The sequence below is a fragment of the Prunus mume genome, linkage group LG4 (assembly GCF_029339155.1).
Source record: "Prunus mume cultivar Tortuosa linkage group LG4, ASM2933915v1, whole genome shotgun sequence".
Classification (NCBI taxonomy): domain Eukaryota; kingdom Viridiplantae; phylum Streptophyta; class Magnoliopsida; order Rosales; family Rosaceae; genus Prunus; species Prunus mume.
The window spans coordinates 931,613-943,573 of NC_142701.1; the positions used below are offsets into that span (position 1 = coordinate 931,613).

At 35.1% G+C, this 11,961-nt stretch overlaps 1 protein-coding gene and 1 long non-coding RNA gene across 2 annotated transcripts; both read right to left on the bottom strand.

Moving 5' to 3' along the window:
• Positions 1-4,023: 4,023 nt before the first annotated feature.
• Positions 4,024-4,927, bottom strand: LOC103328649 (uncharacterized). The gene is made up of 2 exons (XR_513877.2): positions 4,510-4,927; positions 4,024-4,376 (listed from the first exon to the last, which is right to left on the bottom strand). It is a non-coding gene; the product is annotated as an uncharacterized LOC103328649 (long non-coding RNA).
• A 4,182-nt stretch (positions 4,928-9,109) lies between these two features.
• On the bottom strand, positions 9,110-11,606 carry LOC107880919 (nuclear transcription factor Y subunit C-2-like). Its single transcript, XM_016793468.2, has 7 exons — positions 11,474-11,606; positions 11,226-11,328; positions 10,189-10,259; positions 9,857-10,060; positions 9,500-9,586; positions 9,227-9,314; positions 9,110-9,120 (listed from the first exon to the last, which is right to left on the bottom strand). Exons 1-7 carry the CDS (start codon positions 11,594-11,596, stop codon positions 9,110-9,112), a joined length of 687 nt encoding a protein of 228 aa, XP_016648954.2. The 5' UTR covers positions 11,597-11,606.
• Positions 11,607-11,961: the final 355 nt, after the last annotated feature.

Below are 11,961 nucleotides of genomic sequence, written 5' to 3' on the forward strand. Positions count from 1 at the left end.
CTCACAGAGGAAAAAAGAATGGGTGGAGTCGTTTGTCCAATGGGTACTTCTGTTACACATATGGATTTCCTTTGGTTCCTACAATGGCTTCTCGTTGACTGTTTTTGGAGTTTTGACAAGGGTGGAATACGATGCTAGATTTTACAAGGCGCTGGGGTAAGCTTTGTTTACAGTATTGGGTTATTGATACTTTATTTCCAACATCTAATGAGTTTTTGTCAAGCTGCTGTAAGTAGTCGATTTGTTTTATTTTGGGCATTGAATCTCTTTTTTCCCTCTCTCATGCTAACCCATGTGTTTGGGCCCGAGGAATAGGCTTGAGTTTTATTGCTCCCAAGTGGCATAAAACTTTCATTCCTGGAACCCTCAATGGGCCCTATGAGTGCTTGTTCCCGTCCATACCACAACCTTCTCAGCAAGCCTCGGGTAATTAAGTGGCTTGGGCCCACTTAAATCTGTAGCACGGCTTGGTATTAAATAGTGGTCCTTTACATGGCAATGCGTGTTTATTTAGCATGCTTGTGCTTGAGTTTTATCGTGTCGCTATAAGCTATAATCGGACCACGTAACATTGGATAGATTAGTAAGCATGAATTTATAGAGCTGGTGCATTTTGGCCCTTTTGTGTGGTGGGCGCGCACGTTTGGCTTGGCGTGATGCCTGGCCCATGGCTTGCACAGGTGCGTCCTGTAAATTGTCTTATGTCCCAATTGGGCTCCTTTTGTGATCAATTATTTGTGCTGGGCTAATAATAAACCTGGGCCCAACCCTTGGATTTTTGAGTCTCAACAAGTTCTATACAACACCGGCTTGGATTTAGGCCATTTTTACGGGCCTAGCAATTGATCAGATTTAATCCATAATCACCTAACTTATTTGGATATTCATTCACGAGTTTTTATCAAAAATAGCTAAAATTTAACCCCCAAATTCATAAATGTGAATTTTTTAAAATACTTTCAAATGTAGCCAAAAATTCACTTAAATTGACCCAAATGCCCTCTAAATTATAACTTAATTACAACTAAAAGCTAAAACCCAAAATTGCAGGAGCACAAAAACAAGATTGGCTTCGTCAACTTAATCATGCCTTTGAATCCTATTATAAAAATGACAATGTAATTACCAAAAAGAAGAAGAGACGTAACAGCTGATGTTTTCATAAATCCAAGCAATAAAATTCATCTTGCGACTATGGCTTGATTCGTGGGTTTGGGAGTTTTTTACAATAAAAAAGGTTAAAGTCAGTTTCTTGACATAATAATTTTTAATTGAGACAAAAAGTTGAACTTTCTCGCAAAATTTGTATCATAAATGCTGCTAGTCTGCATATGATATGAGGGTTAAACTTTCTTGCAAACCATCATATGTGCTGTTGCCTTCCCTCAACACAAGATGTCTAGAAAAATTGCAAGGCCCTCGCTGTTCATAGACTATCTTCTCACAACACAAACTTGACTATATTAACTTTGCTTTCCATTAAGGGTGATTGGCGAAGGGCAGTGTCCTTGTGTTTGAGGGTAGGCTGGGTGGAGAGTGAGGCTTGTGCTCAGTAGCTTACGGCTTGGAAGATCATGCTTTTTGGTTAGGTTTTAATTTAGAGGGCATTTGGGTCAATTTAAGTGAGTTTTGGACTATATTTGAAAGTTTTAAAAACAAACTGACATTTATGAATTTGAGGGTTAAATTTTGACTATTTTTGATAAAAACTCTTCATTCACCCACAAATACAAAATAGTTGAATTATTGCTGAAATGGTACTTTTTTTGTTGGCTTTGGCTAAGCATTTATGTCCCTATTGGACTTTGGTCCCTCCTGGTACGCTTTTGTTTTGGGTTTTTAAAGGGATTTTATTTTTGTATTTTGTAAGAGCATCCGCAATAATGTCATCTATTTCTTAGCTAAAATTTAGCTAAAAATATAAGAAAGCTATTTTAGGAGCTCTCTAAAAATTTTCAAGTCCAACCATACTCCATAATTTGGAGAGTCATAAATGCTATAACTCTTTTTTGATTGGTCCATCTCTATTAAAAAAAAAAAATGGTTAGCATTAAATAAAGGTTTGAAATACTCATTAAATAAAGGAGCATTAAATTATAGGGAGTCACTAGGAATCCTTTCTCTCTCCTCAGATTTAGGAGCTCCTAGAGGACTCCCTATTTTAGGAGATGAATAAGGAGCATGGTTAGAGTTGCATTTTTATGATTCCTCCCTAAAATTTGTTTAAGAAGATGGTTTAGGGAGCCCATTGTGGATACTCTAAATCTTTGAAGGTCAAAGCCATCTGCAAACTATTAATTGAAGAAAAAAGCTTTTGACATGTGTTAAAAAAATTAATTTTCTTTTTACTTTTTTGTTGAAACTTTTTCAATGTTGTTGAAATTAGACAAGGACACCAAAACCCGATTGGTTTTAAAGAAGAGCTCCTTCTCAATTTTAACGAGTCAAGTCATGCTTGTCTCTATTTAAGAATAGGATAATGTTTGACTCAAAGAAGAAAAAAAGGAATTCCTGAAATAAAGATGTGACCAAAGAAAACAAAATTACAGCAAGAAGAAAAAAGAAAGATGTGACCAATTGAAAATGAACACATGTCCAAACAATGAAAAAAAAAACTTAAAACTAAAATCAAGAGGCAAGAGCCCACCCCACCCCAAAGTCGAAGAACTGTAAACTTTTATTTATTTATTGTATAGACAGGTACCCGTTTCACAGTTAGCCACATCTTCATTTGAAGAGGAGTTCCTCCTCTTCCTTCAGAAGGCAATCATTATTCTTAAAAATAAGGTTATGTTTTGCCAATGACGCCAAATCCTACTCAAAGATGTGCTCATCCTCTGGTTCTATTGCTAAGTTTTAGTGTTCATTTTCATAGATTGTATTGCGAACTCTTTTCTTTCTACATTTGGTCATTTCTTCTAAGTGTATTTGGCGTTTTGCTTTGATTTATTGTGGTTATGCCCCTCTTAAAGAACAGTGTGTGTATAATAATCCTCCAAGGAAATTCAATGCTAAAATAAATGGTACATAAATTGATGTCTTTTCAATCCTAAATTGTGTGTTAATTATATAATGTGTCAGCTTTACTTTTGTGTTAGTGAATTGGGCTACCTTTCTAGGTCTATTTATTTTATTAATTGCTTCTGTAGATCCTAGTAACTTTTTATTTTTTGTATTGATTTATTGTAACATTCTATACAATATGTATGTGTGTGTGTGATTGTTTACTATATTAATATCTAACTGAGTTTACTTAAGACAATATTTACATTCTTATGGCTAACTATTGACTATTTTAAAATTATGCTCTTCTCCTAGTAGTATATAACAAAATTCTTTTTCAATAGGGTCTAGCCAAGAAAAAAGAACCTTGACTTATAGCGTGTGTGAGAGAAACTAGAGGTGTCAAATGGGTAAGGCCAGCCCAACACGACATGAGCCCAACCCATTTAAATGGGGCACGACACGACTCAAGTACGATTATTGGATGAACGTGCTAGGCACGACAAGAAAGCATGGGCCGTGCTGGACTTGAATAAAGTTATTGTGCTAACATGAGTTTTTTTAAAAAAAATTCAAGTTAAATAGGCCAAACAGGGCCTAGCACGAGCACAGCCTGTTTCAATATGGACTTGAGCTTTGAGCTAGGGAAGGATTAATAGTTTTTTATAAATGGATCGACACGAGCATAGCATGGCCCAATTAATTAAATGGGCCGGTCCAATCCATTTGTCATCTCACAATGAATAAGTCCACAAAAATTTTTGAAGTACCAAAAATGGCCATCACCTTTTGGAGTAATGACTAACAACTGGAAACTTAAGGACATGAACCTTTTTTTTATTTATTAATGACCATTCCCTTCCATCAAAGAAAATACTTGCCTTGGAAGTTTCCTGTCAATCACAAGTTGACATGTGTGTAGAGATTTTTTATTTGATGTTTCTGATGAATTATTTTTACATTTATGTCAAACTGTGATTTGTAGGAAATAGAAATGCCTCCTTGAGAAGGAGGGAAGTATCCATCAAAAGCAACCACTTTTTTGTAGTAATAATTAGACCAGTACAGCAAAAATTTTGCAATTAATCTGTAATTTAAAATTTAGATTCCCATGTAGGGTTACAGTTATGCCGATGTCGATAGAATTATTAGATGAACATTTATGTAATCTTAGCACTTTGTCCTGTCCATAACTATGATCAGCATGTAGTTTGTAAGCATGTTGAGAAGAATACATGTACATCTGCATGCTTACAAACTGCAGTGGGATGTAGTCCTTGCTCAGAATGTACTGAGATCAATAAAAACGCTTATCACAAAAGTGATTCCTAAGACAGTATTCCTAAACACAAACCCAGGTTAGTAGCAACAAACTGCATAGAATAGAAGGGAATATCAGGTCAGTAGCAAGGTAAATAAACCTCGAGTAACCACAAAACATAAATATGAAAATGAAACGATTCATCACATACAAAATAAACTGTTGAAAAAAAGAACTGTATATACCTTGAGATCCGATGGTCTTGAATCTGCATTAGAACATAAGTCTCAATATAGAGATGGAAGGGAAAGGGAGGAGCCGCTGGAAATCATTGGAATGGGCGGGCTTGGGAAGAAAACATCAACAAGAAAATTTTCCTAGTGATTTTCTTTCATCCCAAACAGCCCATTCCCACAATTCCCAGTAGCTCCAATCTCCCTCTCCCTCCTCTCTGTCTCCTTCTTCTTGTTTGTTTTTGGTCATAGTGCACATCCTCACCCCTTTATATACACCAATAGACTACCTCCCCACCTACCAAGTCTAGTCTCTAGAACAATCTATTTTGCAATGTGGTCCTTATATTTCTTACTATTTATCCTTCGGGTACTTAAAGCATCTACAATCATACTTCCTATTTTTTATTTAAAATTTAGCTCAAAACACACAAAAGCTATTTGTGCTCTTTATAAAATTTGACCTCCAATCATACTCCGTAATTTAGAGAATCATAAATAATTTTGAATTTTTCTCTTCAAATACATACAAGAATTTTTATATAACATGTCAGATTGAAATGCACCTATTTCTGAAAAGCCGTAATTATTTCTTATAACCGTGTGAAAAGGAGTTGGAAAGGCATCTTTAAATAACAACTCCGTGAAAAGGAGTTGGAAAGGCATCTTTAAAGTCATTTTGTTTTTTCTTGAACGTGAGCGTGGTGAATACGCAAACTAAAACGACCTGTAGTAAAGTTAACCTGTCAGTTGCATGCGCATGGAATAATTTTTTCAAAGGGTAACGTACGCCATCAAATATTCCCACTTTGAGCGAATCATATGCCCACTTCGTTTCAGTTTTTGTTTGTTTTGCCTTTTTCCTATTATTAATTAAATAGTGTTTGCTTAGCCGTTAATGCAATAATGCAAATTTGTTGGCCTAAACAGTGAGTTAATCCAATCAAGTTTGATCTCTATTTTTGTAATTTAAAGTAGTTTAGACCATCGATTGTATAAAGAAAAAAAAAAACTTTCTTTCTTCTTAATATTGAAAGATGTTCCAAATTCGAATTCCCCTCGCCACTATTGATAAAGAAAACTTCCTAAAGTGTTTCCAAAATGATGTATTATTTACTTGTATTTTCTACAATTTTGTATTGCTTGTTTGTTTGTTTTTAATGGAACTATTGTACAAAATTGATTGATATCCAATATTTAAAGAAAAAAAACGATGTCAAGAGAGTCTAGTCCAGTGAAAAGTGCCTTAATTTACAGACTAGTGGTCTCAAGTTCCCCACCACCACCATAGTTAGTGTGTGTGAGAAATTATCACTTATACTAAAAAAAGAATGTTAAAAAAAAAACAAAAAAAAATTGGTTGTAGAGATGTGGGCTGGATTTGGCCCAAAATGATCAAATGGGGTTTCTAATGGGGGGGATTCAGCCTAGCCCAGATGGAGACTATGCTCTATTATATGATCTGTTTTGGCCCAAGCTCAAGCCTGTGTTGGTGTCGAATATATTCAAGGAGAGTAACAAAGATCATCATAAGCTTCGTGCAACAGAGAAAAGAAACAATTGAACTTGAGAGCCAGAACAAGTGCAAGCTCAATGGCACTGGTACCATCTTAACTATATGAGAAAAAGGAGAAACAAGAGAAGGAAGACATAGAGACTTTTCTATTAGAATGATTCGATTCAATTACACATTGATGTGATACTGGTATTTATACCTAAACCAGTAAGATTACAATGGAGTATTCTCTCATGACCAGCTCGAATTTTATGTTATTACTAGAGATTAGTTTCTGTTGAGAACCTCTCAATCCAAAAGAAAACTTGAGAAAACAATACCTCCAGGAAAAAGAGCTTGCGACTTCATCCTGTTTCGCTTGTTTTCGATCACTGCAAGACAAATAATTTAACTGTCAAATAATTCCAACAATAGATACTTGAACGCTTATATAGTGTTAGCTAGACTGGTGATTAAGTACTAGTAGTGGTTGAAAGTCTGGAGATAAAATAGTAATATTAATTAGCTATGGAAGTTGGAACCTAGAGTCGTCTCATTGCGTTTCAATTCTTCATCTTCTTCCCCTTCTTCTTCTTGAAAACCCTAGCTTCTTTTCTCTGTTATGATGGTATCAGCCTAAATATGTAGGGTACATGGATTTTGGTACCTAATTTAGGGAATAAGAACATTGTAGGTAGTGACTGGATATACAAAATCAAGAGGAACTCTGCTGGTTCAGTGGCCAGATACAAAGCTCGACTTATGGACTTAAGGCTCAGGGGGTTTAGCCAGGAATCGGGGTTCGATTTTGGGGAGACTTTTAGTCCAGTAGTTCGACATACAACAGTGAGGTTGATTCTAAGTCTTGATGCTACGATCCAATGGAAATTAAGGAAACTTGATGTCAAGAATTCCTTTTTGCATGGAGATCTTGAAGAGTAAGTTTTCGCGAAGCAGCCACCAAGTTTTGAAGATCCTATTCATCCACAGTTTGTTTGCAAACTTCAGAACTCTCTTGTTTGAAACAAGCTCCAAGGGCATGGAATGCAAAATTCACAGGTTACTTACCTACTCCAGGATTTAAATCATCCCGTTCTGATCCAAGCCTCTGTGTGAAACATGTTGAGAATGAAATTGTGATTCTGTTATTATATGTTGATGACATAATATTTACTGGATCGAGTGATCAATTGGTTCAAAGTGTTATTACTGAATTGAGTGCAGTATTTGAAATGAAGGATATATGAGAAGACTTACATACTTTCTAGGCCTGCAGATATCTTATGGCTCATCAGGAGACATATTTTTGAACCAAACTAAATATGCTAAAGATCTGTTGAATAAAGCAGGAATGAGCACCCTCAAATCTTAAGAGAGGCTGGTGAAACTTTGTTTGATCCCACCATGTTTTGAAGTATAGTGGGAGCATTGTTGTACATGACATTCACAAAACTAGATTTAACTTATGCAGTGAATATTGTGTCAGTACATGACCACTCCCATTAATGTTCATTACCTTTTTGTCAAACGTATTCTCATATATGTTCAAGGTACATTAGAGTATGGCATCAGTTTTACAAATGGTCTTTGGCAGGTTAGTGCCTACAGTGATGCAGACTAGGTAGGAGACATGAACAATAGAAGGTCTACAACTGGATTTGTGGTATTTTTGGGAAGCAATCCAATTTCATGGCAGTCAAAAAAGCAGGGGTCAGTTTTTAGAAGTTCAAAGCTGAATACAGGGCCTTGCCCGATACAACAGCTAATATTTCATGGATTCGTAAGGTCTTACTGGATTTACAGATTTATCTTCCTAGCCCACTTGTTATGTACTGTGATAACTTGCAAGCTCTGGCTTTAAGCTCAAATCTTGTTTATCACTCAAGAATCAAGCATATGGATATTGATTTCCACTTTGTGAGGGAAAAGGTGCAAACAAAAGACTTGTTTGTGCAGTACATTCCTACAGAAAGAACAACTAGCTGATGTGTTTCAAAAGGCTTGCACTAGGGGTGGGCAGAGTCCGATTTTCCCCTCAAATTGGATTCAAAACCAGACAACTTACACACGGTCCAGTTCGGTTTGATTTTTATAGAAAGTGTCTAGAAGAATCAAATCAAACTGAACCTATGCGGTTCCGGTTCAGTTTGGCCCAATTTCTAGTTTGGAATGATATGAATATAAATATGTGAAGAAGAGAGAAATAGGATGTATAGAAAAATAGGTACAAGTGATAAAATAAGAGAGATAGAGGTAGAAGAGATAAAATAAGAGAGAAATGGGTGAATATATAAATAGGAAGAGAAATAGAAAGAAATGGATTGAAAATAGAGAAAGGCAGAAGCGCAAGAACGGATATGCTTCATTGAAAAGAAAAAGAAATTGGCCTAGAGTATTTTAGTTGGGTATAAATTGATACTAAAGTATTTGGGTATTAATTTGACTAAGATATTTATATATTTTATACCATTTTCCAAGATAATTAATAACCTAGATGGGAACCGATCCAAAGTGGTTTGATTCGGTTTTTAAGCCTAGGTTGACTTTCTTAGTCAACACGGATTGTTTTAGGTTTTTTTTTTATACTCTGTTCACCAATTCACTAGTTCAAATGCCCACTCCTAACTTGCACAGTCCTATTTTTCTGCAACATTGTCTTCACCTTCGACTGAGGAACTCTGCTGGGTGGGGGAAAATGATAACTATAAAATTAGTTAAGAAGGTAGTTAGTCACTCAAGTTCAGCTCACGGGCTTTTGGTTAAGTTGGTTAAAGTGAGGTTAGCTGGATTAGTTAGACTGTTTAGCTTGATCATTAAGAAAACTCAATACAGAAACTGAAATACAGTCTTTCTAAGCTTCAATTCTACTTTTCAAATCTTCATCTTCTTCTCGAAATCCTAGCTTCTTTTCTCTGTTATCATAAATATCCAGATAAAGCTCAAAGAAATTTAACAAGAAGCCCCTCATGCAATAACAAACTCCACCATATGGAATTCAACACCTTCACTTTGCTGCACCCCCTCATACAATAACAAACTCCACTCATAAATCTAGGAATTAAATTAAAATAAAATTTCCTATCCAGCTATAATTCCGCTAGCAGAAACGGAATTCAATCATTCATCATCTGCATTGTTTATAAAATTATTCAGAAGAAAAATAAATAAATTCATCGTGGTTACTTTGCATATATATAAGATGGAGGAGAAAGAGAAGAAAGTGCAATTTGTCACCTTCAAAATAGTCACGATGGAGTTCGGCCGAGGACATTGATGGGTCAATCATGTATTGCTGAAGCACTTGATTCATTTCGCCCATACCCTAATCGATAAAATCAGTCAAAAAATCTATATATAAACAAAAACTCGATGGGACAACAAATGAGATTTTGACACTTGTTAAATTTTAGAAAAAAACCCACACAAACAGTGTATGGGGTGCATAGATCTACTTAGCATAGAGAAAAAGGCGAGAGGATGTTGTAATCGAGTTTCTTAAACACTCACCCCACCGAGCTGGTTTGTCTCACGAAGACGCAATGCTCCAGTAGTACGAGAATCAACGTTTTGAGAAATTTTTCCAATCTCCTCTTCCTGAGAAATAATTATAATTTTCATATTGCCTTTCCAAGTTTAATCATATACACATACTAAATATGATTGAATTATCCTTTAATTTATGAGGAAAGGAGGACGATGAAGAGTCAAATGTAGTCATAGATGTGGGATAAATGCTCTACCATTAAAGTTATAAGCCCAAAAATATACTCGTTATATATGTTCTTCGGTGAGTTTCACTTAATAAAGGTGTTGTGTGTGCAAACTAAGAAAATAATAGACAAGCAAATATTTAAGAAGAAACACCTTATGGCAATGAGCATGATCGAATGGAACAGCATGAACTAAAAAGTGAAGCAGCTCATCCTGCATAATTGCCCTGGCAGTGTCACAATGCTGCAACGTACGTCTATTGCTTCTTTCAGTGTGTAGCCATGAACGAAGTGTGAGCTCCATAATGAAAAGCTCACATGCTTTCGAAAACAAAACCGGAGTCTCCGAGCTCACCTTCTGCAAAGAAAATTAACACATTTTCAAGTTAATCTTTTTGAAACATTACTCTCCAATTAATAGATAAAAAATAAATAAGTTATAGAAAGGGTTTTGCATATCATCAATTGATGAATGTGCAGATCTACCTTGACTTGTCCATCAGATTTCATGACTCTTTTGACCCTTGCAAGAGGGAGTTCGTGATGTGCTTTTGCCACTGTATCATACATTATAAAGAAGTACGTGATCATTAGTTACACTATATAGAAATTTAAAGAATAGCTCCGAACGATCCCTAGAAGGGACTAACATGGGCTATAGTCCAGGTGAGTTGTTATTTTATCAGCCAAAAATTTAATTTAACCCACCCATGCCTACTAATGACAATTATGACATCGCTTATCCAACAATACAATGAAGGAAAAGAAGATAAGACAAACTAATGAATTGATGAATTCTCTTCGAATACTCCTGGACATTCTTATGTAGGACATCTCTGTAAAGTTCTTTCTAAAATGAAAAGTATTTCTGTATTGTCCTTACTTTTTTAGCATACTACCAACTTCTTTTTATTTATGTTTATATATATTTTATTTTATTAGGGACAACCTAATGTTAATTTTCCTTTTACTGATAGACCTCACACATAATCCCTTTAAGTGAAAAATAAATAAATAAATGAATTGGTATGCTGCAGTAATTGAACCTTTATGTTCCACTCTCCAGTGCTTACATAAGGTAAATTTAGCCCAGCTCATTTTAAAATCCTGGGTCGTCTCTATATATATATAACCCTTTTGTAATGTAGGTCCTGATCAAAACCTTTTGTAATGATTTTTACTTCTTAAAGAAACAAAAGATTTGGAACATCTAAAAAAAATTCAAAAAGTTGAAAAAAATGATGGCTAACAACTACTAACGTGTGCTAGCGCTAACGGTGTTTTCAAATAATGATAGAAAAAATTAAAACAAGTACACTTTGACATAAATAAACAGAAATCATATGTAATGCTTTTAACTCAAAAGTACAATAAAAGTACAGTTTGGGTCCTATCCCCTTTTTTTTTTTTTTTTTTAACACTTTTGTGTGTTTTTGTTTTTATTTTGGGGCACTAGCTTAAAACTATAGCAATGACCAAAGACAGAAGAAAAATCAAAATTTGGACCAAGAGAAAAAACAAACCTGTTGTGTTTTGAATTTCAAACAGTTGCTGATTCCAGAATATCTCTATCTCTTCCTTCTGAAGTTCCATAAAACTGGATTGCTTAGCCTCTTGATCGGCCTCCTACTTAATTATTAGCAAGAAAAAAAAAAACAAAAGAAAGCAAAGAACACATGGTATCTAGCATAAGAAACTGGAAGGAAAATATACTTGATTTATTTGAATGCAATCTCTAGTCTAACAGAAAATGGATGGCAATTAGCTTCACCTCTCTGCTAGACTGATGAGAGTAGTAATTGGGTAGCTCGAAAGAGCCCGTCGACATGAAACCGTGCATTTCTGGAGAAGTGTTTGAAGAGGGTGTGATATTGGTAGAATGGTTCACATCCATAAGCACTGGCCTGAATTGTCTAGCTAGCTCGTTTCTGGTTACAAAGGCTTGAAGTGTTTCTAGTTCTAACCTGATTTTCATGTGAAGAGAGACATTAAACAGTGTTCACAAGTGGGAAAGCAACATTTTTAATTTGCTTTACTTTATTCATCTGGTTATTTGTCTTTAAGTTAGAAGAATCCATGAGCAATTAAGTTTTAGGTCAAAAGGAGTCAAGATGTAATCTGAAACTAGATATTGCTAATCAGGATAGTGTTTGTAATTAAAAGAGAATCCAATGAATAGAGTCGTTTTGTTCGTTTGTAGCCCATTGTTTTCTGGTTATTATCAACTGTTGAACTTTATTTTAGACAAAATCCAATAAT

Excerpts from the sequence above, each read along its gene's own strand:
- LOC107880919 (XM_016793468.2), bottom strand. The coding sequence starts at position 11,596 with ATGGATGTGAACCATTCTACCAATATCACACCCTCTTCAAACACTTCT. Across the intron at positions 11,329-11,473 it reads CTCATCAGTCTAGCAGAGAG|GAGGCCGATCAAGAGGCTAA; the intron begins GTGAAGCTAATT and ends ATAATTAAGTAG. Across the intron at positions 9,587-9,856 it reads ATCATGCTCATTGCCATAAG|GAAGAGGAGATTGGAAAAAT; the intron begins GTGTTTCTTCTT and ends ATTATTTCTCAG.